At 56.3% G+C, this 24,433-nt stretch overlaps 2 protein-coding genes and 1 long non-coding RNA gene across 8 annotated transcripts in view; 1 reads left to right on the top strand and 2 right to left on the bottom strand.

Moving 5' to 3' along the window:
* Positions 1 to 17: 17 nt before the first annotated feature.
* INPPL1 (inositol polyphosphate phosphatase like 1) lies at positions 18 to 14,886 on the bottom strand. Of its 4 annotated transcripts, XM_045894356.3 has the most exons (29): positions 14,780 to 14,886; positions 13,510 to 13,912; positions 10,692 to 10,755; positions 10,450 to 10,600; positions 10,145 to 10,265; positions 9,776 to 9,916; positions 9,452 to 9,545; positions 9,256 to 9,345; positions 8,984 to 9,082; positions 8,717 to 8,867; positions 8,523 to 8,629; positions 8,128 to 8,230; positions 7,846 to 8,042; positions 7,402 to 7,519; positions 6,706 to 6,802; positions 6,290 to 6,428; positions 6,076 to 6,175; positions 5,890 to 5,978; positions 5,516 to 5,597; positions 5,303 to 5,392; positions 4,661 to 4,774; positions 4,435 to 4,523; positions 3,937 to 4,024; positions 3,688 to 3,843; positions 3,367 to 3,445; positions 3,133 to 3,273; positions 1,359 to 2,031; positions 961 to 1,094; positions 18 to 855 (listed from the first exon to the last, which is right to left on the bottom strand). In XM_045894356.3, the coding sequence occupies exons 2-29, from the start codon at positions 13,704 to 13,706 to the stop codon at positions 765 to 767; spliced, it is 3,795 nt and encodes a 1,264-aa protein (XP_045750312.1). In that variant the 5' UTR covers positions 13,707 to 13,912; positions 14,780 to 14,886; the 3' UTR covers positions 18 to 764. The 4 variants fall into 4 exon arrangements, with proteins under 4 accessions (XP_045750312.1, XP_064433041.1, XP_045750313.1 ...); XM_064576971.1 differs by lacking the exon at positions 3,688 to 3,843; XM_045894357.3 differs by lacking the exon at positions 961 to 1,094.
* Positions 14,887 to 15,516: 630 nt separating this feature from the next.
* LOC123857472 (uncharacterized) overlaps positions 15,517 to 24,433 on the top strand; it is a 48,568-nt gene continuing 39,651 nt past the window's right edge. For 2 of the 3 annotated variants that reach the window (XR_010406992.1, XR_008507503.2), the window contains exons 1-3: positions 15,517 to 15,833; positions 18,340 to 18,414; positions 20,149 to 20,243. This is a non-coding gene — a long non-coding RNA (uncharacterized LOC123857472). Of the gene's footprint in view, positions 15,834 to 18,339; positions 18,415 to 20,148; positions 20,244 to 20,382; positions 20,476 to 24,433 lie in introns of all 3 variants that reach the window. The other variant, XR_010406993.1, reaches the window with a different exon arrangement.
* On the bottom strand, positions 16,799 to 22,871 carry FOLR2 (folate receptor beta). The gene is made up of 5 exons (XM_054512107.2): positions 22,716 to 22,871; positions 20,705 to 20,866; positions 17,810 to 17,998; positions 17,571 to 17,706; positions 16,799 to 17,453 (listed from the first exon to the last, which is right to left on the bottom strand). The coding sequence occupies exons 2-5, from the start codon at positions 20,852 to 20,854 to the stop codon at positions 17,170 to 17,172; spliced, it is 759 nt and encodes a 252-aa protein (XP_054368082.1). The 5' UTR covers positions 20,855 to 20,866; positions 22,716 to 22,871; the 3' UTR covers positions 16,799 to 17,169.

Genomic DNA, 24,433 nt, shown 5'->3' on the forward strand with positions numbered 1-24,433 from the left:
CTTGTAATTTATTGAGGTGAGTTTTGCTCAATCCAAATAAAACTTAATTTATTGAAGACATCACGCTGGCAACCCTTCTGAGTACCCAGGATGGGGACAGGCTGCCTGCAAGAACCCGACCCACTTGCAACCAGCAAGGAATGCACTGCAGCCCCACATCCACAACCCAAGGTGGTATAGACCAGGAGACAGTGAGAACTAAGCAAACTAGCACTTTATGGCCCAGATCCTTCTTCCCACCCCCACCAGCCCCAATAACATTAAAGTGCCCGCCCTCCCTAAACCCACGCAGAAAAGCTTAAATAAACCCCAGCCCGGTCCTTGGGCTATTCCTTCATTTCCGGACGGACACCCCCACAGTGGGGGCTGGGAGAGGTCCTAGCTGAGCCCCTCCCCCTGTGGTTCAGGCCAGGTGGAAGGCAGCAGAAACAGCGGTTAAAGTGGGGACCCAGGCGTAGCCAAATGGACAACCCTACGGGCACCCCTGGGGCTGGGAGTAGGGGTCCTGAAAAGGAGGTCAGCCCCAGAACAACCAAAGTCCTTGGTAATCACAGCAACTGACCTCTGGAGCCCTGGGGCAGGTGAGGGGCAGGATGTCCTAATTAGGGCATTCCAAATGACTGGGCAGTGGGGAACGCAGATCCCCAATAAATAGCCAGAGAGGTACTGCCCCACCCCTCATAACTTTTCAACTTCGGGGCTATGGCTGGGCCTTAGTGGAGGAGTAGGGGTGCCGAGTTCCCAGCTTCGCAGTGCCCCCGCTATCACTTGCTGAGCTGCAGGGTGTCCAAAAGGAGGCGCTTGTGAGCCGGGTCCTGCACCCCAGCCTCCTCCAGGTCCTCCTCGGTGATATCGCTGTAGGGGTGAGAGAGGCTGGGAGGTTGGCGAAGTGGTCTCGAGGGCCCGTTGCTCCGCCCCCGGGGCCAGCCCCACCCCATCCGCCTCCAGCCCCGCCCCCACCTGAGAAACTCCAGGTCGTCCCAGCCATTGTGCACCAGGCCCTCCTCATAGCGCTCCAAACCGATGGCCCGCAGCCAGGCGCCCATGCCCGCCTCGCCCAGCCCGCTGGCCCGCCCGCCCTGCGGGCACGGAGCCTGAGGGAATAGGGCATGTCAGGGGGAGCACTGGGGGTACCCACACAGAGAAGCACCCGCAAGCAGCCACATTCTACTACATGCTTTAGGGGAAGAGGCAAGAACTGGGGCTGATGCAGGTGTCCCCCCCAGCTCCCCAGTGCCCAGCTCAGGGCAGAAGGGACACCACTGAGTGTGTTGAATGGTGAAGTCAAAGGCTACCACTGTCCATGGGCAAAGCACACACCTGAGGTACACACAGATAGCCACCCCTGGTCCACCCACCTCCTCTGCCAGGTCCTCCTGGATGCTCTCTCGGATGCGAGGCGGAGGGAAGCTGAGAGGCCGGCCATAGTCCGAGGGCAGTCCCCGGGGCAGCTGCAGCTCCAGGGGGCCTGGCAGAAGTACCGAGCGGCCAGGCCCAGCAGGGGCATAGTCCACCTCACTCAGCGTCTTGGCCATCTGCAGCACGGAGCAGGAGCGGTCGTCCCCACTGGCTACCTCCCCCAGGAAAGTGCTGGTAGGTGAGGGGCCTGGGGGCAGCGGGGGTCTTGGATGGGCCTTGGGAGGTGGTGGGCCACGGGCTTCACCCCCGCTGCGGCCCCGGACCACTGGCCCTGGCAGAGGATCCAGGCTGGGGGGCAGGAAGATGGCCGAGTCTGGCAGTGGTGGGGGTGGAAAGTCTGGAGGGGGCAGTGTGCCCCCAGACTCCTCATCTGATGAGCTGCCCTCTCCCACACGGGGGGGCCGGTGGCGCCCAAGCTGTGGAGCAGGCACTGTGATGGCCACTTTGTTCTTGGTGGCCGGCGGGACAGGGGCCCTGGCAGGCGAGGGTGGCTCCGGGGGCAGCAGCTGGTGGGGGACCCCTTCAAGGACGTAGTAGGCAGGGTTATTGAAGCTGTTCTTGGGTGGGGGGGCTGCCACCCCTTCCGGCTCTGGAGCCCCCTCTGCCTTCAACCTGGGTTTGGGAGCAGGATAATGAAGTCAGGACCCAGATACCAAAGTGAAGGCAATGGGTGCAGTGGAAGGAGAACTGGACTGGGGAGTCAGGACGGTGGGCCACCGGTCCTACAACTGCATGTGACCTTGAGCACATCACTTTCCCTCGCTGGCCCTTGCTGTCTTCACCTCTAAAATCCAGGAGACACGATCACTGAATAGATAATCCCTGAACTTCCTTGCCTGACTTGCTAAGATTCTCAGATCTTTCTTTTGTGACTTTGTGAAACCTGAGCTTAAATCAGGGAAAACAGGTGCCAGAAGGCAGGGCAATAAAGACTTTAATGCGAATGACCAGCCAGATCTTGTGAAAGCCTCTGGAGGCATCTGAGACCAATCTACCGAGGAGTCTCACCCAGGGATTCAGGTTAGTTTTACTCAAGCCTGAAGATAAAACCAAGGTGACTGATAATAGGTGAAGGTGAGTGAAAAAGCACCAGACCGCAGCTAGGAGCTTTTATTTAAGTTCAAGCGACACTTGGATATAATTAGAAAGTAAGCCTCACTTTCCCCGAGTATGAGCCACAGAACACTAGTTCCCCAGGGTATTAATAGTTACTGTGTGGAAAAGAAGTTTCCTGGCCCATTAAGTTTGGGAAACTATATTCAACAGAGTTGAAAAAGGGTTTCCTTCCTGTTCACATGCTCAGAGCTTTTGCGAATACTAATGTGCACTGGGACTGTCTAAGAAAAGAATCTAGCCAGAACCATTTCCCAAACTCATTTGACCACAAACCCGTTTCCAATGGGGCATCTTGTAGGACAGTGTTCCATAGAATGCACCGAAGGAAATCCCATGCTGAGGCCAAACAGAAAGCTCCCTCCTTACATGGAGGAACTGTTGCAGAAAACAACTTCTAATTCTATTTTTTAAGGCAGAATCAGGAGGAGAGAATGACTGTGCTCCCCTGGCTGGCCTGAGTGGCCGTAGGTATGGAGCCCCAGCGCCCCCAGCCATGGGGCTTGAGATCACTCAAGCAGCAAATGGTCCCCAGGCTGGCCCTGAGAGCCGAGCATAGCAACAGATGAAGTGGGGGGTATAACAGCTTCCTTCTCTCACCTGGAGGTCAAGGGCTCCTCCCGGGGGGCAGATCGAGGTGGGGCTGGGGGCCTCCCAGTTGGTGGTGGTTTCTCTGGCTCTTCGAATAACTTGGACAGTGGGCAGGAGGCCTCTGCGGGGGCTGGTTTGCGGTTCCCTGACCTGCCAGGGGTGTACAGGGGTGAGACGAGGTAGAGGCTGGCCCAAAGCCCCCAGGCACCCCTTCATGGGACCCCCGGCACAGTCCCAGCTCACCTGGGATCCTGGCTGCCTCGAGACACAGAAGGGACTTTGCTCTTTGCTCCTGCCTCATCCTTATCAATGCTGATCCACTCTGGGGGAGGAAGAGAAAGAAGACTCAGAGGGGACCTGGGGTTCTGGACCATAGATACCCACTGGGCCTATCAGGCCTTTTCCAGCTGCTCCTCAATGCAGGCCCACTTCCAGCCATGGCTGCATAATTGCCAAATACTTCAGGGATTCTAACAAGCCCTCCCCCCACCCCGGTCCACCCCTCCTAGACCTGCCCATGCCACCCCATCGTATGCCCCATATCCCTCCCAAAGGAGCCCCCACCGTAGAGTCGCTCACGGGTGCCCAGGCGCTCTGTGGGCACCCGCACCTTCATGGAACCACGGATGTTGCCTGTCTCCTCGCCGCGGTGGGACAGGAAGGTCAGGAACTGCTGGGCTGTGCTGCCAATCATGGACTTGAGTGGCACCACACACTCCCCTGAAGGGAAGATGGGGCAGACCAGCAGATTGCCAAACCTTTCTAGGGCTCTGCTTGGCTTTCCGTGCCTTTGGCACCCCTCCGCGCCCTCACCATAGGATTCGTAGCCATCCATGGACTTGACCGTGAGCAGGAGGTGCTGGTCCTGCAGGTACTCGATATCAGCCAGAATTGGCTTGAGCTGGGGAGCAGAGAGGCCCAGTGAAGAACAAAGCCCCAAGCACCCCCTCCTGCCCCTGACACCACTCACCCCTACCCTCAGACTGGTCCATGCTCACTCCCACTTAAGGAAAGATCCCAAGCCTTAATGTAGAAGACACAGCCCCGCATGGGCCTTTCATAACACTTAACAGCATTGTCATTCATCTTCTACATCCTCAATGGCCAACACAGGACCTGACATTTAGCAAGGGCTCGAAAAGTATTTATGAATGGATGAATGAACCTGCAACTTGGTCCCTCACCCTTACTCATGCCCAGCCCCACCATGCACACGCACACGCACACTCTCGCATGCACAAACCACACGCGCTCCGCCACGCCTCTCCCTGTGCCCTCACCTACAGGCCCAGGCCCTGCCAAGAGCCTCACCGTGGGTAGCTGGCGTGAAGACCACTGCACCTTGAGGAAGTTGATGTTGTCACTGCTCTGGGCATCATTCTCGAAGCTCTTCTTGTACTCTGGGGAGAGGGAGGGGGATATCCAACTGAGTGCCACCTCCTGGCTTCCCTTCCCCCTATCCTGGGGGCCGACCGCTCTGGGCACCTGGGGCTCCCCAGCCCTCTTGGCCACACCCAGCCCCGGGCTCGCCTCTGACCCTCCAGGCAGGTGGAATAGAACTCAATGAAGAACTTGGTGCGGCTGGCTGTCTTCACAATGGCCTCGATGCTCTCAAACTCGATGTAGGCCTGGTCCGAAGTCTTTGAGAGCCCTGAGGGGCAAAGGGAGGAAGGCAGTCAGGAGGGCTGTGAGGGTGGCAGGAGGAACAGGACAGACACTGAACCCTGGGACAGGAAATCAGGGCCCCTGGCAGAGGAGGAGGGACGGCCAGGAGGGGCCTCCCCAGTCCCAAGCAGCCAATGGGGAGACCCCAAAGCCCAGGCCCTGGACCAGGCAGACAACCCCAGGATGAGAGACCACGTAGGAAGGGGGTTGGGGGATCAGAACCCCTGCAGGGACTGCCTGCCAACGACCCCCCACACTACCAGGCACACTCGGGGGTACACATATGGCTCCAGGCAAATACAGATATCTGTGTGTGTTTACGTTCACAGACAGACACACACGCATGGGCACGCACCTTTCACAGTGCCCCGGGCACACAGCTTCACACAGTACATGTTCAGAAACAGTCTTGCACATACATGTCCACACCCAAACACACACACACACACACACACAGATACAGTCAAACCTATGTACATCCCAGGCCACCCACGGGCACATCCAGAACAGTCACCTTTCTTGGAGATGAACTGAGAGGTAACTCCAACCTCAAATGTCCCGAACACGGGGGAGTGGTCGCTGGAGACAATGTCATCAGTGCAACCTGGAGTAGGAATGGGAGCTCAGGGGCAAGCTCTTTCCTCTCAGCTCCCACTTCCCAAAGCTAGGGCAGGATCGGACTGTGGCCGCCCAGGACTGCCCATCACCCTGTCCAGGAGACTCTGACCGTAGGAATTGCAGATGATGTGGGTCTCAGGGTAGGACTTCCAGAGAATCCGGTCACACCACGAAGGCACATTGGTCCGGACCTGGGGCAGGCGATGTCAGCAAGGTCAGGGCCAACAGCCGGGGTTGCTCAGCATAAGCCCCACTGCAGAGCTGCAGAGCTGATGAGGCCCTACACTCCCACCACCCCAGGCCCCAGCACCCATCTCCCTTCTTGGGTCCTCACAACACCCAGGATCACCCACCCCTGAGGCCTTAGAGGGGCCACCAAAGCTGGAGTAGTAACTGCCCAGACCTTGACCAGACATGCACTCTTGATTCACTGGAGCCCAGAGGAATCTCCTAAGGCCCCCCCCGCCCGTTCCCCTCGCTCACCCCAGTTGGCTTCTGCTTGTGCCAGGCATACGTGTCCCGGGAGCCCCGCTCGTAGCGGTAAGTGGGAGGGAAGGAGATCTCTTCCTCACCTAGGGAAGGCAGGGAACAAGCGGGGCTCAGGGCCCTGAACACCCAGGCATATCAGAAAGGCCCCAGCCCTCGGAGACTTGCCGGGCCCACACTCACTGAACCGAAGGAAGACCTTGTGCTTCTCGCGTTCCAAATTAAGCTGGTCCACCCTGAGCAGGGGCTCAAACTCCTTCCTGCTGATGTAGTTCAGGATCTCCTGCAGTGTAGACACAAGGGCTGGCCACTCCCTCTTGAGCCAGAGCCAGAGGTGGGAGCCCAACTGGCCCCCAGCCCAGCTTCCCTCACAGCCACCCAGCGGCCCTGTTCGCACCTGGATATCCATGTCCAGGCGGTAGTTGAGGTCCCCAAACCAGAAGAGGTGAGTGAAACGCAGAGAGATGTCAAAGGCACTGAGCTGCCGATCGCCCAGCGAGAGCAGCCGCAGGATGTCCAGGTAGTTCTGGTTCCGCCTGGGGGGCGGGGTGGGGGGCCCAGGGTCAGGGGCCAGGGACTGGCAGGAAAGTAAGAAGTCTCTGGGGTCAGGGATAGGGTGCGGATCAGGGTCCCTGGGGACAGAGGAAAGAACTGGGAACAAGATCGAGGTAGAGGAGTCTTGAGTTGGGACAAGGGAGAAGGCGGTCTCTGGGGACAGGGATGTAGGAGGGTCATGGACTGGGATATGGGAAAGGGGATAGGTCTCAGGGGAATGGGGAATGAGGGTAAAGATTTGGAAAGGTGCCCCCTCACCGGGCGGTTTTCTCATTTCCTGAGGTGAGGTGGCAATTCACAAAGCCAAATGAGGTGCCATTGAACATGAAGGAGACTCCCACAGCTCCCTTGTTTCCTGTCAGGGCAAGCAAGAGAGGAAGGCATGTGTCACCTCTGGAGGGCTCCCAACTCCCCTCTGCCCCTCGAAGCAGTGGTGGGAAGATCCTCCCACTGCCCCCCCACCCCGCCCCAGACGCTATGAGGCAGGCAAGCCTCTGAACGCATCCCCCGTTCCCAGGGGGCCACATGGCACACGCAGTCCATCTGGGTGGCCTGAGTCTCCGCATGTGTGAATAAAGCCCTTGGAGATCACAGGGGATCCCCAAGTTGGAGCTGAAAGGACCTGCAGATTCTGAGCAGAATCTCTGCTGAGGGAACGCTGGGCCACAAACCAAGAGGCCACCACGTACTAGCTGTGTGACCTTGGACAGGTCACTCAGCGACTCAGGGCCTCAGTGTTTTTTGGGTTTTTTTGAGGTTTATCATCTATGTAATGGAGATAGTAATCCTGGCCCTGCCTTCCTGGTGGTGCTAGAAGACATTTGGAATATGAATATGCTTTACAGAGTTCAAAGTTCTATATTTGAGAAAGCTGAGACCACCCAAAAAGGGGAGACTACGGGCTGGAGAAGAAGTAAGAGGTGTGGACAGAGAGACCCTGCCCACCCTACTCACCCAGGGTGTTGGCGATGCCAGTCTTCACGCTGGACGTACTGACATGGCTGATTCGGTTCTCGTGCTCTGGCTTGACCAAAACAGCTACCTTGATGTTCCACAGTGACTGCATGGCAATCTGGGTAGAGGGTTCGGGGTCACCCCTGCCCTGGGCTGGGGCACTGTCCACATTCCGCCCCCCCAACACCCCTGCCTATATATAGACTGTGCTGTCAGTCACAGGATAGAAAGGTCTGCTACCCCTTTTTCCTGATGGGCCAGAGAGAAACATAGCATGTTCCCACAGCACGAAGGACTCGTTAGATCTCCTAAAGGATATGCCCGGGGGGCCAGAGGGAAAGCCAGTCAAGTTGTGCTCCCCAGGGTCTCCCATAAGGTCAAGCAGGATAGTTTGGGGTGGTGTCTGAGGAGAGGGGGACTGAACAAGATGACCCCCCCCCTTACCGGGCGATAATCCAGATCTGTGAGCTCCTTGAGGCCCCCGCGTAGCAGGTCCAGCCACTCGCGGTCACCCACTGAGTTCTCCTGGGTCCCAAAGACATAGATGTCATGGGGTATGGTCACTGTGACCTCATCCAGGGTTTTCCCGAGACCCTTCGATGTGAACCAAGATGTCACGTTTTTTGGAGGTGGCACACTTCCTGGAGGAGAAGGGGATGGGGGGCGGTCAGGCCCCTGATCTGGGACTATTCCTCTCTCCCCGCCCAGCCCCAACCTGGGCCTGACCCATGTTCCAGGTGCCTATGAAGATAGAGATCATGTCGGGCTCATCTTGCTTGGAGTGCTTGTTCTTCATGAGTTGCAGTAGCTGGCAGAAGGCCTCCCGCTTCTGGGGGGACAACAGCCAGTTAGGGGAGGTCCCTGGGAGGTGGCAGGTCCCACGAGGCAAGGGTCATGCCTGTCTGGTCCCCCATTCAAGCATATCACAGGTGCTCAATAACTGTTCACTGAATGGACCCTTTGACTCCACCCTCAGGCCACCCATTCTCAATACATATACTCTCTGCCCTGTCAGACCCACCCCTGCCAGGAGGCACGACCCACCTACATCACGCGTCTCCTCTCTTCCCACCCCACAGGGACCCCTATAGCCCCCAGGTCTAGCCCAGCAGGATGCTCACCCGGGCACTGACAAAGATGAAGTCCTTGCGCTGTGTCCGATCCTTCTCCTTCTCAAACACGACACCCAGTTTGTTCTGGACACGCTGGGACTTAATGAGCTGGCGGACTAGGGAATGGAGGACAGTCTCACTGGCCCGGGCACTGAGGCCTGGAGGCCGCCCTGCCCGCTGCCCCAGGTCAGGCCCTGGCTCACTGCGGTCATGTGTGAAGGTCGTCCAGTCCTCCTGCGAGTCCCGCTGTCTCCGCAGCAGCACCAGCCGCCCGCCCTCCACATCCACGCTCAGCGTGAACTTCTGCGACTTCCCGATCTTGGTCAGGTCGCCCAGAGTCACATCCAGCTTCACCTGCAGGTCATGGGGGAGTGGGGGAGCGGCTGCTGGAAAGACCTCGGGCAGGGGACACCCCCTTCACCTCCAACGGCCCTTTGCCCCAGAAGGCCCCACCTGACACCCCTCCGTACCTCAAAGGCCTGCACGGGGATGGTCTTGGCCTTACGTATGGATGGCTGCAGCGGAGCCGGCAGGGCTGTGGAGCTCATGTCCTGCAGAGCCTTCAGGGCCTGGAGCAGGGAAGGGCAGGCAGGATCAGGGGACATGCGGAGAGCTGGGGCCAGGAGGGGCACGGCTGATGCTGGGATCAGTGCTAAACTGTAGACTCAGGGTGGAGACCAGTTAGGCTAGTGCAAACAGTCAGGGACCGGTAGGTGAGGTCGGAGGTCGGGAGTCAGGCTACCTTCTTCTGGATGCCCGACAGGAAGTCCTTTAACACGGACAGCTTCAGCACCAGGCTCTCCAGCTCCTGCTCCCCAGTCTGCGGCGGAGTCTGCACAGAGCAAGGATGAAGCTTGCACGGGAGGCCAGCAAGCAGGAGGTCCCCCAGCCGGCCCCAGACACGAGCCCGTTCCCCACAGGCCTCCCCGTAATCCCACCTGCTGCTGCAGAAGGCGGGTCACCATGGGAGAGCTCTGCTGGTCAAACACCTTGGACAGGATCTCCAGGCCCGACAGGACCTTGTCCACCTCACTAGAGGAGACAACTGGTCAGAATGCCCCCTCCCCACCCCAAGGACAGGGCGGGGGGCTGAGTGGGTGGCTTCAGCCTCCACCGTGAGGATACAAGGCTTCGGGTGAGGAAAAGTCAGGAAACAACAGCTGGATCCCTGTTCAGGGCCAGAGATCAGAGGTACGGACGTTTGTGCAACAAGGGGGCAGGCGAGGAGAGGCTGCACGCACGGGGCTGGGCGGCCCGGGTACCTGTGCAGCCTCCGGCATGAGGTGGCGAGGGTGCGGGTGAGGTGGGGCAGGTTGCTGGCTCCGCCTCGCACAGCCTCCAGGTCCAGTCCGTAGCTACCCTTCAGGTACTCGTGGGAGACAGTGCTCAGCCCATTGGGAGCGCTTCAGGGAGGGGTTGAGAAGTCAGTGAAGAACCTGCTGACGCTGTCCCAGCACTCCCACCCTATCCCTGGAGGAGATGGGACTGGTAGCAATCAGAGCACCATGGATCAGGGTGGCTGCCTCTGCGGGGGGTGGAGGGGCTTGGAAGGTCTCTCCCCCTTTGATGAGGACACCGTTCTCAGAGGAGAAAGGGAATTCCGGCTCCGTGTAGGGGGGCTGCGCTCTTACCTCTCAGCAGCTGGAGCTGTGGGAGTCTCAGGGGCTGCTGGGGGGCTGCTGGGCCCCACGGGGGCAGAAACACTGGTGGAGCCAGAACGCGGGGGCAGCGGGGGCTTCTCATCCTCGCCATCTGCGGACAGGAGTCAGTGGGCCTCCCCTCCCCAGCGAAGTATAGATACTCCCACGGAAGTGGGGGAAAGGGCCCTGGCATCATGGTCAGGTGCAGGGGGCTCCGGGGGAGGCAGGCTGAGGAGGCGGGAGGGGGAGCAGCAGGTGGCGTCTGGGAGGGGGCAGGGAGGCAGGGCGGGCAGCACCTGAGACGTCACGGTCGTCAGGGGGCTCCGGCTCGCGCTCCCGCTCCACAGGCAGCAGCAGGGCGCACACAAGGCCCTGGCCAGGCTGCGCGTACAGGCCGATGAGCTCGCCCAGGGTCTGGAAACGGCGCACGGGCACGCCCTGCGAGGTCTGAGAACCAGCACGGGTGGCAGAGGGTCAGCCAACTGATCCCAAGCCACAGGATGGAATCAAGGCCAGGGCTCAGGCTCCAGGCTCCTACCTGCACGGCCAGGAAGTCTTCTCCATCAGGTAGAATTCGATATGTATGCACGTGCTTCTGATACCTGATGACAAAGCAAGGGTCAGAATCTGTCGCCCTCTGGCTGGGGTCTAAGCCCCAAGGCATGCCTTCCTCCTGCTACCGGGCTCAGCCCTCAGCTCCCTCAGCTTGGTTTTCCTAAAACCTTTGCTCAGGCCGCACAGGGTTAATGAGGAGCCCAGTCCACTTGTATCCTGCTAGTGTTGCCAACAAGAGCAGGAATGACTGGCCTCCCCCCGCCACCCTTGCACCCAGACCTACATAGGCTCCACACCCACCACTGGGCCCGGGAAGCAACAGGCAGCTCTTCTGTGGCCTCCACAGCTGTCTAAACAGCCCCTCTGGGCTGTGGGACCAGATCTGGCCCCCTGCCAGAGTAAGCGTCCTCAGAAGCCTGGTTAACCTCTGTTTGCACACACAGGGGACGTGCTCACACACGTGTGCGCCTGCTGTCTGTGTTTACGTTGGTGTCTGGCTCTGCTGGAGTTGGCTGTGTCGGGGCCATTTTGTTAGGAAGTATGCGGGTACCCCGGCTTTCTCCCCACTTCCCCAGACACCAGGACATTGGGATGCCCCAAGGGGGCCCCCTATGGGAGACCTAGGCCTCTAAGAGCCCCAAACCGAGGAGGGTGCTGACAGATGGCAGCAACAGCTGAGCAGGTGACAGCTGAGCCTGGCCTGGGCAGTGCGGGCCACACTCAGTGGGGATGGAAGCCTCCTTCTGCAGCCAAACCTCAGGTAGGCTTGCTCAAGGGAGCCCCCCCCCGCCACCAGCCCATGTGTGTGCTGGGCACCAGAGAGGACCAAATGCCCGCTTGAGGGGACCCTACACCTTGGCCACAGTCCATCCCCTCCACTCAGGTAGGCCCCCTTCCGAGCTCTCGCAGCTGCTGACGGGGCAACGTTCCTTGCAGGTGTCTGTGTGGGCACCACGCAGTGGACTGCATTTACAACAACAATAGCATCCCATTAACTGAGCCGTGTCTGTAGGACACCCTACAGATGTGATCTCATTTAATCCTCACATTTTGATACAGATATTCTCCAGAAGAGGAAACAGGCTCAAAGAGGAAAAGCAATTTGACTCCGGTCGCGGGGTAAATAAAAGGCAGAGCTAGGACTTAAAGCCAGGGCAGAGGCCAGTGCCTGTCAGAGCAGGGGTGTGCCCTGAAATGTCACCCACGGACATATGGGTATGTAGGGAAGCAAGTATGTTTCTGATTACCTATCCCCAGGCTTCTATCCCATTTCTGACCTGTCCCCCCCGCCCCCCCCCCGCCCCCCACCCCGGGCTCTTAAGATTCAAGGAGTAGCCAGAGTCAGCTGGCAAAGCCGAAACCCCCGACGCAGACAGACCCTCACTCCACCCATCTCCTCCCCTAGCTATGGAGCCAGGACTCTCCCCTCCTGGGACAATAATATTCCTCCCCCAGACACAGGCCCAGCTGTCCCCCTCCCACTCAACAGCTGACCCAGCACCTGCCTCCCTCCCCTCCCTAATTAGGGGGTATGCCCCAGAGGGGGCTGGGAGGCAGGACTCTAGGATAGTCATCTGCCAAAGCAGTTTCTTGTTCGTCTCTCCTGGGCGTCAGACTTGGACCATGAGCTGAGACTTAGGGGACCCCCTCCTCTTCAGGTCCACTGCCCAGGTCAGAGCTTCTCAATCCCAGCACCACTCACATTTTGGACTGCACAGTTCTTTGTTGTGAGGGACTGTCCTATGCACTGCAGGATGTTTAGCGGCACCTCTATGGCTTTTACCCACTAGATGCCAGCAGCACTATCCCAGCTGTGACAACCAAAAATGTCTCCACACATCGCCAATGTCCCGGAGGGGTAAAATCAACCCCAAATGAGAACTACTGGCCTAGGCCAATGCGCCCCCAAAGAAGTGAAGAGAGCAGAAGCGTAAGGGACAGAAATATAGAGGTTTGGGAGGGTTCACAGGGCTAAGAGGGAATATAATCAGATCCTAATGCCCACAGCAGTCCACCTAGTATCAGACAATGGGGCATAGGAGACAGCTCAGGGAGATGACTCCAAACCCACCAAACTCACCCAGAAGCACTGCCACACACAGCTGATGGCTACAGAAGCAGGACCAGACCCACTCAGAGAGCTGCCAAGTCTAACCCACGTTCAGCACCCATAGCTCAGGGCTAGGGGGGCCAGGATACCCAGGACCAGGGCACAGGCGCACGCTCATTGATTTATGAAATAATGACATGGCCCCATATAGCTTTGCCTCCTGCATCCTTCTCAACACCACCCTGCCCCCCAGCCCCAGACATCTACAGCCACACAGGTCCCAACCTCAGTCCTGGGGGCATAGAAAGGACCCCTAAGGAAGCTGCTGGGCGTCCTCACAGATCCATTGGTCTCTCTGGCCCCAACTCCCTCCATGCCTACTGCTCAGACACCCCATCCCTGTATAAACAGAACTACACACAACCCTGGAATGCACATCCACACATCCTCACCCCTCCTGCCCCTTCTGCCTGAGGGTACCTGAGGGGGTCTGCCAGAGACTCCCTGCATTTTCCCCCCTTACAGCCACCCTGGCTAACAGGACCCCACACACTCTGCCCTCGACGCCCCAGAAAGTGTCCCTAGAGACACAGCAGGAAGGAAGTGCCCCCTGCATCCTTCCTCAGCCCAGGCTTAAAGCCAAAGCCCCCACTGTTGGGGGCGCTGGCGTCCCACTGTCCCAGGCCCTCCGCACACACGCAAGGAACCTGGGGCCGCGCCCCCGCCCGCAGGGAGCCCCAGCCCCACTCACAGGACGCAGAGCGCGAAGGCTCCCGCCACGCTCTCGCTGTCTCGGACCAGGAAGCTGCCATCGCGGCCTGCCCGGGCCAGCAGCTCCTCGGCGGCAGCGCGGCTCAGGTCGCGGTGGTACCAGGCGGGGGCCGGGCTGCCCAGCGCGCCCCCGGGCCCCGCACCCCCCGGGCCCGGCGCCCCGCACGCCGAGGCCATAGCGCGCGCAGGGCTCAGCGCCGCCCGCGCCCACCGCCCCGCGCCATCCGCCCCGGGACGCTCGGGGCCGAGGCTGGGGCCGGGCCCGGGGCCTGAGGATCCACGGACCGGACCGAGCCGAGGGTCGGGGGCTCCGCGCTCCGCCGCGCAGGCCGCCTCGTTCGCCGCACCGCCGCCGCTGCCGCCGCCTGCAGCGCCGGCCTCAACTTGAAGAGAAAGAAAAGTTTGTTCAGAGGCGGCGGGGGAGGGGCAGGAGCACAGCGCAGAGCCGGGCGGCCGGCCCCCTCCCCCTCCGCTCGGCCCACGGCCCGACCGTCCCTACCCCCACCCTCTTCCCCGTGGGGATGATGGTCCCCGCATTCCCGCAGGACGCGGGACCCGCCAAACCCACAATGATCCTGCCCCGCCATCACCACTCCTAGGAGATCCAGACCCCCCCACCCCAACAACGAAGGTCAAGTTCCTCCTACCCTTCTCCTGGACGTTTTGGGATCCCGGCCCCCTCTCCGGAGAGTTAGCCCCCTCCAACAATCGCAACGATATGATCCCCAATTCCCATAATCGTCTAATCCCACCCCAAATCTTTTCCATTCACCTCCCTTGCAGCCTCAAAGGGTCGGGTCGAATTCTCAAAACCCGCGAGGGATCCAAGATGAACCTCTTCCCCGTCCTCGTTACCCAAGCGGCCCGCTTCTCAACCCCCGTGAAATCCAGGCCCCTCTTCGACCTGAACCCTCAAACTGCACTGGGTCCAGCCCCCTACAAATCCCGCGGGGGGGAAATCCCCTCCATAGAAACCTGATCTCCCACAAACCCTCAGACAAGGTCCAGTGTCCTCGATTCCCCACGCACGTCCCTGGCAGCCCCTCGCAGCCGGGCAAAGCCCTTCCCCCCCTCCCGGCCAAGTTCCCTGGCACCATCCCCCATACCCGCAGGCCCGGGCCTTGAGGGGTTCAGCAGCCCGAGATCAGGCGCCCCCCACTCCGCCACTGCCCTCCTAGAAGAAAGTTCCCTCAAACCCCTGGGCTCCCGACTTCTCCCCAGAGACGCAGCCGCCGCGCGCAGACCCCCACCTCCTGGGCCGCTCCGAAGCCCCCTTCCCGGGGGAAGCGGCCCTTGACTCTCAGCGGCCACTTAAGATGGCCATCCTCTGCCGCCGCACCCCCCCTCGCCTTCCGCCCCGCCCGCCGCTCCGCCCCCGCAGCTCTCGGCTGAGCCGGGGGTAGCACCCGCGCCCCGCCTTCCCCGGCCCCCCGTCTCGATCCCGGAGCCACTGACCCGCCGAGTGACCTCGGGCAAGTCACGACACCCCTCCGCGCCTCGCCTTCCCGCTCTGCAGAGTGGGGGCAGTGTTATGAGGGCAGACTCAATGGGACTGTGCTTGTAAAGCTCTCCGCACGGGGCCTGGCATCCAGTAAGCCTCCAGAACAGCGGCTATTTTTATTATTAATTAAGGAGTAACGAAGGTGACAGCTGTGTAAACTGTAAAGCGCGGCGCCAGCACGAACGGGTATTATTAGTACCCGCCCCCGCCCCAGCTACTCCCTCCAAGACGACAAACTTGAGCCTTTGTGGGCGGGACGCCGACCCGGGAGCTCCCCAGAGCCTATACGCTCGGACGCCCCCGGGCGCCCAGGGCGGGAGGGGTACCGCTCGCCGGAAAGGGGGCGGGGCCCACAGAGGGTCTGGCCCGCCCCTTCCCCCAAAAAAGACCTAGCCGGTGGCAGCGTCTCCCGGGAGTCCGCTTCCTGCCCCGCCCCTCCGCCCCTTGGCTCCTTAAAGGCGCAGGCTTCCAGCCTAGCTCCCACAGCTGCCAACTCCTGGGCCGCCGTCGGCCGATCCCCTTTAACCTGGGAGAGAGCTTTCACTTTGCTCAATTGAACCTGTGTCTGGGTCAGTCCCGGCAAGCTCCTTCCTCTCCTTCAAATACGCATTGGATTAACCCAGCTGGAACAAAGCCTGGGACACAGAATGGGCTCTGTGGGGGCCTTCCAGACTAGGTAAATAAAGTAGCTAACAGACACCCCCATACATCCCAGTGTCTCCAGACCCCTCCAGGAATCCCATAAGTCATCCTCCACAAACTGCCCGGTTTCCCCAGTCACTCAGCTCTAGGTATGAGGAAAGGTGAGTGCCATGAAGGGGGCACCCTGGTGCGGTGGGGAGGGGAGAGGCCTGGACTAGGAGTCTTCACACCTGGGTTCTAGTCGTAGCTTGATCACCCACCTGCCTGGTGTTCTCAGACAGGGACCTGTGGCTCTCTAGGGATAACTGTGAGGGGGATGTAGAGATGAAGACTTCCCCAGGGGAAAAGGGCAAGAGGGAGACCCAGAGATCAACTCAGGCCCAGTTCCTGGGGGCTGTGCAAAGACAGGATAGACATCTAGCAATCCGTGGAGGGGACAAAGGTGCCAGAGGAGAGGCCAGGCTCCTGCCCCTGGGAAGCCCCTAAGGGTTTCCAACCTTTTTCCATCCAGGCCTCTAGAACTCAGCTAAACCTGTTCAAGGCTCTTGAACATTTCCTCTTCCAGGAACCTCCCAGACTGCCCTCCCCAGTCTTCTCTCTTCCTCTTCTGAGGGTCCAAGCCTCAACTCTGTCCCTCCAATCCACATCATGTGTGAACTTTTTTTCACCCCCACTGGGAATCCAGAGCCTTCCCTAGATTCCCATTCCCAGCTTTCCCATTGCAGAGCTAAGCACAGAGCCAGGCAGGCTGGGCCTAGGAGAAAGAGGGGATATTTGGGGCCCAATATAAGTAACAAAGCCCTGGACCCAGCTCTCATTTGTGGCTACAAGAGCAACAGAATCCCTGAGGACTATTAAAGTGCAGGCACTGGGCTCACATGCTTTCTAGGCAATAGCTCCTTTGTGTTTCACAACCCGGAAGGAAAGAAGGATCATTATCCCCATTTTATTGAGGAGGAAACTAAGCTTTAGAATAGACAGGCAGCTGCTTCACTTTGGCATAGTCAGTAGCAAAGCTGGTATTCAAACCCAGGTCTCATTTCTCTGACCTGAAGGAATTCAGAAACTGTGGAATCTGTCATCTACCCACTCAAACCAAAATAATTCATCTGACACGGATGCGTCAGTCTTTTATTTTATTTTTATTTATTTATTTGACAGAGAGAGAGACAGCAAGAGAGGGAACACAAGCAGGGGGAGTGGGAGAGGGAGAAGCAGGCTTCCCGCCAAGCAGGGATCCCAGAGTGGGGCTTGATCCTGGGATCATGACCTGTGCCAAAGGCAGACGCTTAATGACTGAGCCACACAAGTGCCCCTGGATGTGTCAGGCTTTTTATTTGAGCTGACTGCCAGAGAAACCCCAAGGCCCGCCATGGAGCAGGAATGGGATGACAGAAGGATAGATAATGGATGGAGGCACGCTTAGGGCTCCCTCTATGCCCAGCTTGGTCATCAACACTGGGGACATGCAGAGAGGACGTCTGGGTAGGGCTAGACTCAGCCGAGCAGCCAGAGTTGCATCAAGGCCAGGCTGAGCAGGAGAGGCTCCACCCCTCGGGGCAGGGCCCCGGCACTCCTGGCCTGGGCATAGAACCTCGCCACCTCCTCATTGGGGTTGCCCTGGGCCGGGTCGAACCACATCTGGATGCAGCGGCCGCTCCCTCGGCTGTAGTTGCTGAGTTTGTAGGAGTGACTCCAGAGGCCCTCACACAGGGCTGCAGGCGTGGGAAAGTAGGTCTCAAATGTGCGGCAGGTGGTCCCGGTTGGACACTGGTTAATTCCTGCAGGCGGAGAGGGCGTGGACACAGACATTCAGCCCCTGGGCCCGAAGCTGGTTTCTGGCCACCCCCAAATCCTCCAACCCCACCTGCGTCTCCCCCCACCCCCCAGGCCCTCACCTGAGGTCCAGTTCCAGCCCCTTTGCCAGTTGCTCTTGCAGGTGTAGGAGGTGCGACAGTCCTCCCACCATCGCTGGCAGTCCTCTTTGCACAGGGGCACGTGCAGGAAACGCTCCTTGCGCCAGCTCTGGTTCACCTGGGTGGGAGGGGAGGGAGTGGGGACGGGGATGTGGGCCGCCCGCAGCCTTGACTCAGCTGGCTGGCAGCCTGCTGGGCTGGGGTGAGGGCAGGTCCTGTACCTCCTGGATCCAGGGCCCCAGGTTGGGTGAGCACTCATAGAGACAGTTGTCCTGGATGAAGTGGCGCTTGCAGGCGGGCTCCATCTTGCCACAGTGGTCCACAGTGAAGTTGTACAGGAGGGAGATGTTCTTGTGCAGCTCCTGGCTGGTGCTGGCTGAGCAGCAGGCCTTCTCCTTCCAGGGAGTGCACTGCGTGGGGAAGACACCGGACTAAGTGCCCACCCCCGCCCAACACACACACACAACCTTCTGCCACCTCCAGCATCTCCCCATATGGTTCTTGCTCTCCTGCCTCAGGTGGGTTGTCTTAGGAAAGTTTACTGTGAGGACCCCTCTGTCCTTGACCTCCAGGAACTCCCATCCTGGGGGAGACTCAGTCACAACAGGGCTGATCAGGGGTCGTGGGAGCCGGAGAGAAACCCCGTGTTGGGGGGACAATAGCCATCACTGATGCAGCCCTTCACACTTTATAGAAAGTTCTTTGATGTATTCATTAGAAAATAATTACTGAGTACCTATTTCTATTCCAGTCACTGTTCTAGATGCTGAGAATACGATAGAGAACAAAACAGACAGAAATATGTGTTCATGGAACTTATATCCTGGTAAGTGGGGACAGACAGTAAGAAACTGAAAGAGAAAAAGATATGGTGTCAGGATCCAGTCAATTATATGGAGATTACAGCAGGGAATGGGAAAGTGGAGTATGGGATAATTGTTGAAATTTTTTTTTTTAAAGATTTTATTTATTTATTTGACAGAGAGATAGAGAGACAGCACAAGTAGGCAGAGTGGCAGGCAGAGGGAGAGGGAGAAGCAGGCTTCCCGCTGAGCAGGGAACCCGATGCGGGGCTCAATCCCAGGACCCTGGGATCATGACCTGAGCTGAAGGCAGCCGCTTAGCCGACTGAGCCACCCAGGCACCCCAATTGTTGAAATTTTAAATAAGGTGGTTGTGAAAAGCCTCACCAGAGGGTGCCTGGGTGTCTCAGTCCTTAAGCGTCTGCCTTCGGCTCAGGTCATGATCCCAGGGTCCTGGAATGGAGCCCCACATTGGGCTCCCTGCTCAGTGGGAAGCTCCTTCTCCCTCTCCCGCTCCCCCTGCTTGTGTTCCCTCTCTCTCGCTGTCAAATAAATAAATAAAATGTTTAGGGGGAAAAAAAAGCCTCACCCGAGGGTGATATTTTGAGCAAAGGAAGAAGGCAATGACCTATGTAGTAACGTATGTGGAATAACTTTCTCCTTGGCGAGTACTAAGGTCTGTGTCCCCAGCAATGAGACCAGTGCCAGAAACGTGGCAGGCCCATAAAAAAATATTTGCTGAAAAAAGTAAACGCAAGACCTCTCTATGATTTCCTAAATCTAAACTGAACTCCATCTTACATATAGACACACCATATCTTAGCAAGTTTTTAATATAGACCGGCTTTTTCAGGACAGCAAATACTGTGAAAAGGAAAGCCGTGCTATGTGTTTTGTTTTACCAGAGTTATTCACTGTTTTAGAAAATTATGTCATCATGCCAGCACAGCTTAGAGTATCTTACAGCATTTAAGCTGCCAATAGAAGATACCTGTGTCGATCTTCATCTGTAGTTGCCCTATTCATAGTGATTTGGTGAATAGAGGCAAACATGCTATTTGGTGTTGGTTTTTTTTTAAGATTTTATTTATTTATTTGACAGGGAGAGACACAGCGAGAGAGGGAACACAAGCAGGGGGAGTGGGAGAGGGAGAAGCAGGCTTCCCGTGGAGCAGAAAGCCCCATGTGGGGCTCGATCCCAGGACCCTGAGATCATGACCCGAGCCCAAGACAGATGCTCAACGACCGAGCCACCCAGATGCCCCCAAACATGCTATTTGATAGTGATTTCTAATGGAGTCATGCCAGGGAATTGACATATTGAAATATACTTTATTTTATTATAAGTTACTTTCTTTGTGCTTCTCCTTTGTAGTACAGATAGAGAATCATGTTGATATTTTTTAAGTTAAATGTGCAAATAGGTTCTATTGGCTTTGAATTTTATTCCAGGATAGAAAAAGAGTCTAAAGAGTATTTATTGGGACACCTGGGCGGCTCAGTCAGTTAAGCGTCTGCCTTCGGCTTAGGTCACGATCCCAGGGTCCTGGGATTGAGCCCCACATCGGGCTCCCTGCTCAGTAGGGAACCTGCTTCTCCCTCTCCCTCTCTCTGCTGCTCCCCCTGCTTGTGCTCTCTCTCTCTCTCTCTGGCAAATAAATGAATAAAATCTTAAAAAAAAAATAAAGAGTATTTATCATAAAAAGGAGACATGGAGTCTCAATAGAGCTACAACTGACTGGCATCCATTTTGACAGAATGAGTGAATATACAGCACCTATTGCTCTGTATCACAGCCAGAAGAGACCGTCTCCCCCAACCTTGACACTCCGTGGACTGGCACATAGTGAAGGTAGGAAGAACCATCCTCCCCGACAATCTCTCACCCTCCAAACCGCTGGGAGTGCCCACCCGAGTCCTGTCCCTGCACCACCACAAGGACTGCTTATGTCTGAGTCCCCTGTGTGTCCTTGTGCTTCTCTGGGCCTCAGTTTCCTCGTTTGTGTCATGTGGGGGAGAACATTATCTGCTACATCAAAGGACCACTGGGAGTATGAAATCATGGGCAGTAAACACCACACCTGGTAAGTGCTCAACAAATGATTATATCGTATCATTGCTGACATGGTATTCTCTGAGGAGGCCACCCCTAAAATCACCTCAGCCAATACCCCCCACCTTACCGTCATCTTCTCTCCCAGCAATAACCCAGGATGTGGGGGCATCTGAGCAGTCGACCCTTCCCCCACCCCCCTGACTTCTTCCCCATTAGAACCAGCCCCCTCCCCAGCTTGAGCCACACTCTTTCCTCACCTGATCATGCAGCTTGTCCTCAGGGCCTGGCTTTGTCTTGTGGTGCTTGGCGTCCATGCAGACGTTGAGCAGGTCTGTCCTGGTCCGGGCCCTGCACATGGAGGCTGTCCAGGCCAACAGCAGCAGAAGTGGTATCAGTCTCCAGGCCATGTCTCTCTGTCCCTGCAGACGGAGCTTTGGTTAGGGAGGCCGAGGCCCAAAAGGAGAGGGCCTCATGCAGGGTCCCCCTTGACCCCCTGTGTCAGTCTCCCCACCTCCACAGTGAAGGATGGGGTCAGACCCTGTTCCCTCAGTGCTGGGGTCCTGAGGCTCCCTGAAGCTGAAGTAGAGAAGGTTGGCAAAGGGGTTCCTTCATCCCTGGGTTGGTGGGCTCAGAGAGGATCTGGGATTAGTGGATCGGCCCTGGGAAAGTCTTCCTCAGTTGGAAGAGATGTATTTGTGCCCACATCTTCTCTCAACTTTACTTAAGAAAAGTAAATAGTTTTACTATTTACTAAAAAAAAAAACTTAAATAGTTCAGGTCCATGCCCTGGTCCCCTGAAAAGGGCTAGGTACACACAGTGCCCTCACACCATGTCCAGCAAGTGCATGCTCTCCATCATACCCCAGATCACCTGGATTCCCTCGCCAGCTTAGAAACCTGTTAGCCTGGGGAAGGCAGTGACCCAGATCTACTGAGTTCTCCCAATCAGCACTGAGGTCAAGGGAGGTAGCACATGGGGTGCTATTTGGTTAAATAATACGGATGTGGAAAGACTGATGGTTTCTAACTGTTGCTTCCTCAGATGTTTTCCTTCCCTGTTCTCTGAAAGCCATTTCCGTCCTCCACCCATCATAATCCTGGTGTCCTCAGCAATCTCTAGGCTAATGCACCAGATTCCTACCTTACCCCTCAGAAAACAAGTGTAGAGATCCCTGGACCTGAGGGACAATATAAAAGTACCCCATGGGGGAAAAAATCAATAAATAAACAAAAATAAGTAAATAAATAAAAGTACCCCATGGGGGCGCCTGGGTGGCTTAGTCAGTTAAGCATCTGACTCTTGATTTCAGCTTAGGTCATGATCTCATGGAGCCTGCTTAAGATTCTCTCCCTCGGGCGCCTGGGTGGCTCAGTTGGTTGAGCGACTGCCTTCGGCTCAGGTCATGATCCTGGAGTCCCGGGATCGAGTCCCGCATCGGGCTCCCTGCTCAGCGGGGAGCCTGCTTCTCCCTCTGACCCTCTTCCCTCTCGTGCTCTCTCTCATTCTCTCTCGCAAAAAAAAAAAGATTCTCTCCCTCTCCCTTTGCTCCTCCCTGCTCCCCACTCCTGTGTCTCTCCCCACCAAAAATTAATTAATTAATTAATTAATTAATTAAAATGAAAGTACCCCATGTTGGAGCAGTCGACTAGACAAGTGCTTAGAGTCCTGGGAGTCACCCCACACAAGTGACACCCACTTCTCTCTCCCTGACTGACCCTCACCCCCCACACCCAGCTGTTAAAGGTCTGTTCCTTTCGGCTGTCACTGAAATACCTAAGTTGACAACAGAGACTGCTTCCTCTCTCTCACCATCCCCACGTCCCCACAAAGCCCTGGCCAAGGGTCCTTCCAAAAACCTTTCTGGAATTCACTTCCCTTGGCTCTGCGTTTGGGGTCAGGTCTTCCCTCTTCCAGTTTCTTCCCCTTAAAGTCACCTTCCCCACAGGAGTCCGAGTGACCTTTCTTTCTTTCTTTTTAAGATTTTATTTATTTATTCAGGAGAGAGAGAGAGAACGTGTGCGAGCATGGGGGTGGGGGTGGAGGCAGAGGGAGCAAGAGAAGAGAGAAGCAGACTCCCCGCTGAGCAGGGAGCCAGACAGAACAACGCGGGACTCCATCTCAGGACCCTGGGATTGTGACCTGAGCCAAATGCAGTTGCTTAACCGACTGAGCCACTCAGGTACGCCCCCCAGTGATCTTTCTAAAGAAAGATCTGCCCCTCCCCTACCCAATGTCCCTGTCACCCTTCCCTCCTTAGGGCATCTTGCCTGAGCCTCCTTTGCAGCTGGGAGCACACACAGCTGTGTCCCGACTGGCCTCTTTTCAGGCTGGCGATGGCTCCGGGGCCGTGGACTTCCCCAGTGTTTTCTGATCTCAGCCAGAATACACTGACTGTAATTTCCGCTTTCAGCTCTTCAGTCTTCCCTCCTTCCGTCTTCCAGGCCCCACCCATCCAAGGCTCCAGTAGCCTGTCAGAGTATTCATTCCCGTTTTCAGTCATCTTTGTTAATTTATTAATTATAGGATTCACACATTCAACATTCATCAAAACCTAGAGAAGCTCATCTCTAAAGGGGATCTGAATTTTTGAGGTACCCCAAATAGTTGTTAGGATGAAGCTAGCTTGAGGGGCATGAGGTGCAGTAGGGAAGAACCCAGGCTTTAGGGTCAGGCATGGGTTCCAGTGACAGCGCTATCCCTCATACAACCTTGGGAAATGTCAGTGAGCTTTTCTGAGCTTTAATTTGCTCACCAGGGGATTGTTGAGAATTATATATGGAAAAGCCTGGCACAACATGAGTAGGCTTAAATGACAGCTATCGGGTTAATTTTTGAGTAACCAGGTAGACACAGTTAGAGGTTGAAGTGCAGAAGTCAAGGTTCACAGAGAAAAATTGTCTCAAATCTGACAAATGATGTAATATCTCACCACCTAGCATTTCTGTAAACATAATTAAGCATTTTTTGATGGCCTTTTTAAAAGTTGTGGAAAAACATACATTATATAAAACTCGCCATCTTAATTCTTTTTAAGCGTATAGTTCAGTAGTGTTAAATGTATTTATGCTGTGCAGTTGATCTCCAGAATATTTGCATCTTGCAAAACTGAATCCCTGTTCTCATTAAGCAACAATACCCCATTTCCTCCTCTCCCCAGTCCCTGGCAATCGTCATTTAACTTTCTGTCTCTATGAACAGACTACTCTAGATATTTCATATAAGTGGGAATCACACAGTATTTGTCTCTTTGTCACTCACTTATTTCACTTAGCATAATGTCCTCAAGGTTCATCCATGTGTCAGAATTTCATTTCTTTTTAATAACTGAATAATATTTCATTGTATGTATCTGCTACATTTTGTTTATCCATTCACCCACTGAAAGACCCTGGGTTGCTTTCACCTCTTGGCTATTGTGAAGAAGGCGTACAATTATCTTTTGAGGACCCTGCTTTCAATTCTTTTGCGTATATATTCAGATGTGGAATAGCTGGATCATATGGTAATTCCATTTTTGAGGAACTGCCATAATATTTGCCATAACGATTGTACAATTTTACATTCCCACCAACAGTGTACAAAGGTTCCGATTTCTCCACATCCTCACCAACATTTGTTATTTCCTGTTGGCTTTTTGTATCTTTTTTTTTTTTAAGGTTTTATTTATTTATTTGACAGAGAGAGACACAGCGAGAGAGGGAACATGAGCAGGGGGAGTGGGAGAGGGAGAAGCAGGCTTCCCGCGGAGCAGGGAGCCCGATGCGGGGCTCGATGCGGGGCTCGATCCCAGGACCCTGGGATCATGACCTGAGCTGAAGGCAGACACTTAACGACTGAGCCACCCAGGCGCCCCGGCTTTTTGTATCTTAATAAAAGCCATCCTAGTGGGTGTGAGGTGATATCCCATTGTGTTTTTTTTTTTTAAGATTTTATTTATTTATTTATTTGAGAGAGAGAGAGAGAGAGAAACAGCATGAGAGGGGAT

Source organism: Mirounga angustirostris, unplaced genomic scaffold (assembly GCF_029215605.1).
Source record: "Mirounga angustirostris isolate CCGP_5_RB_7025 unplaced genomic scaffold, mMirAng1.0.hap1 SCAF_13, whole genome shotgun sequence".
In the NCBI taxonomy this organism is placed as follows: Eukaryota; Metazoa; Chordata; class Mammalia; order Carnivora; family Phocidae; genus Mirounga; species Mirounga angustirostris.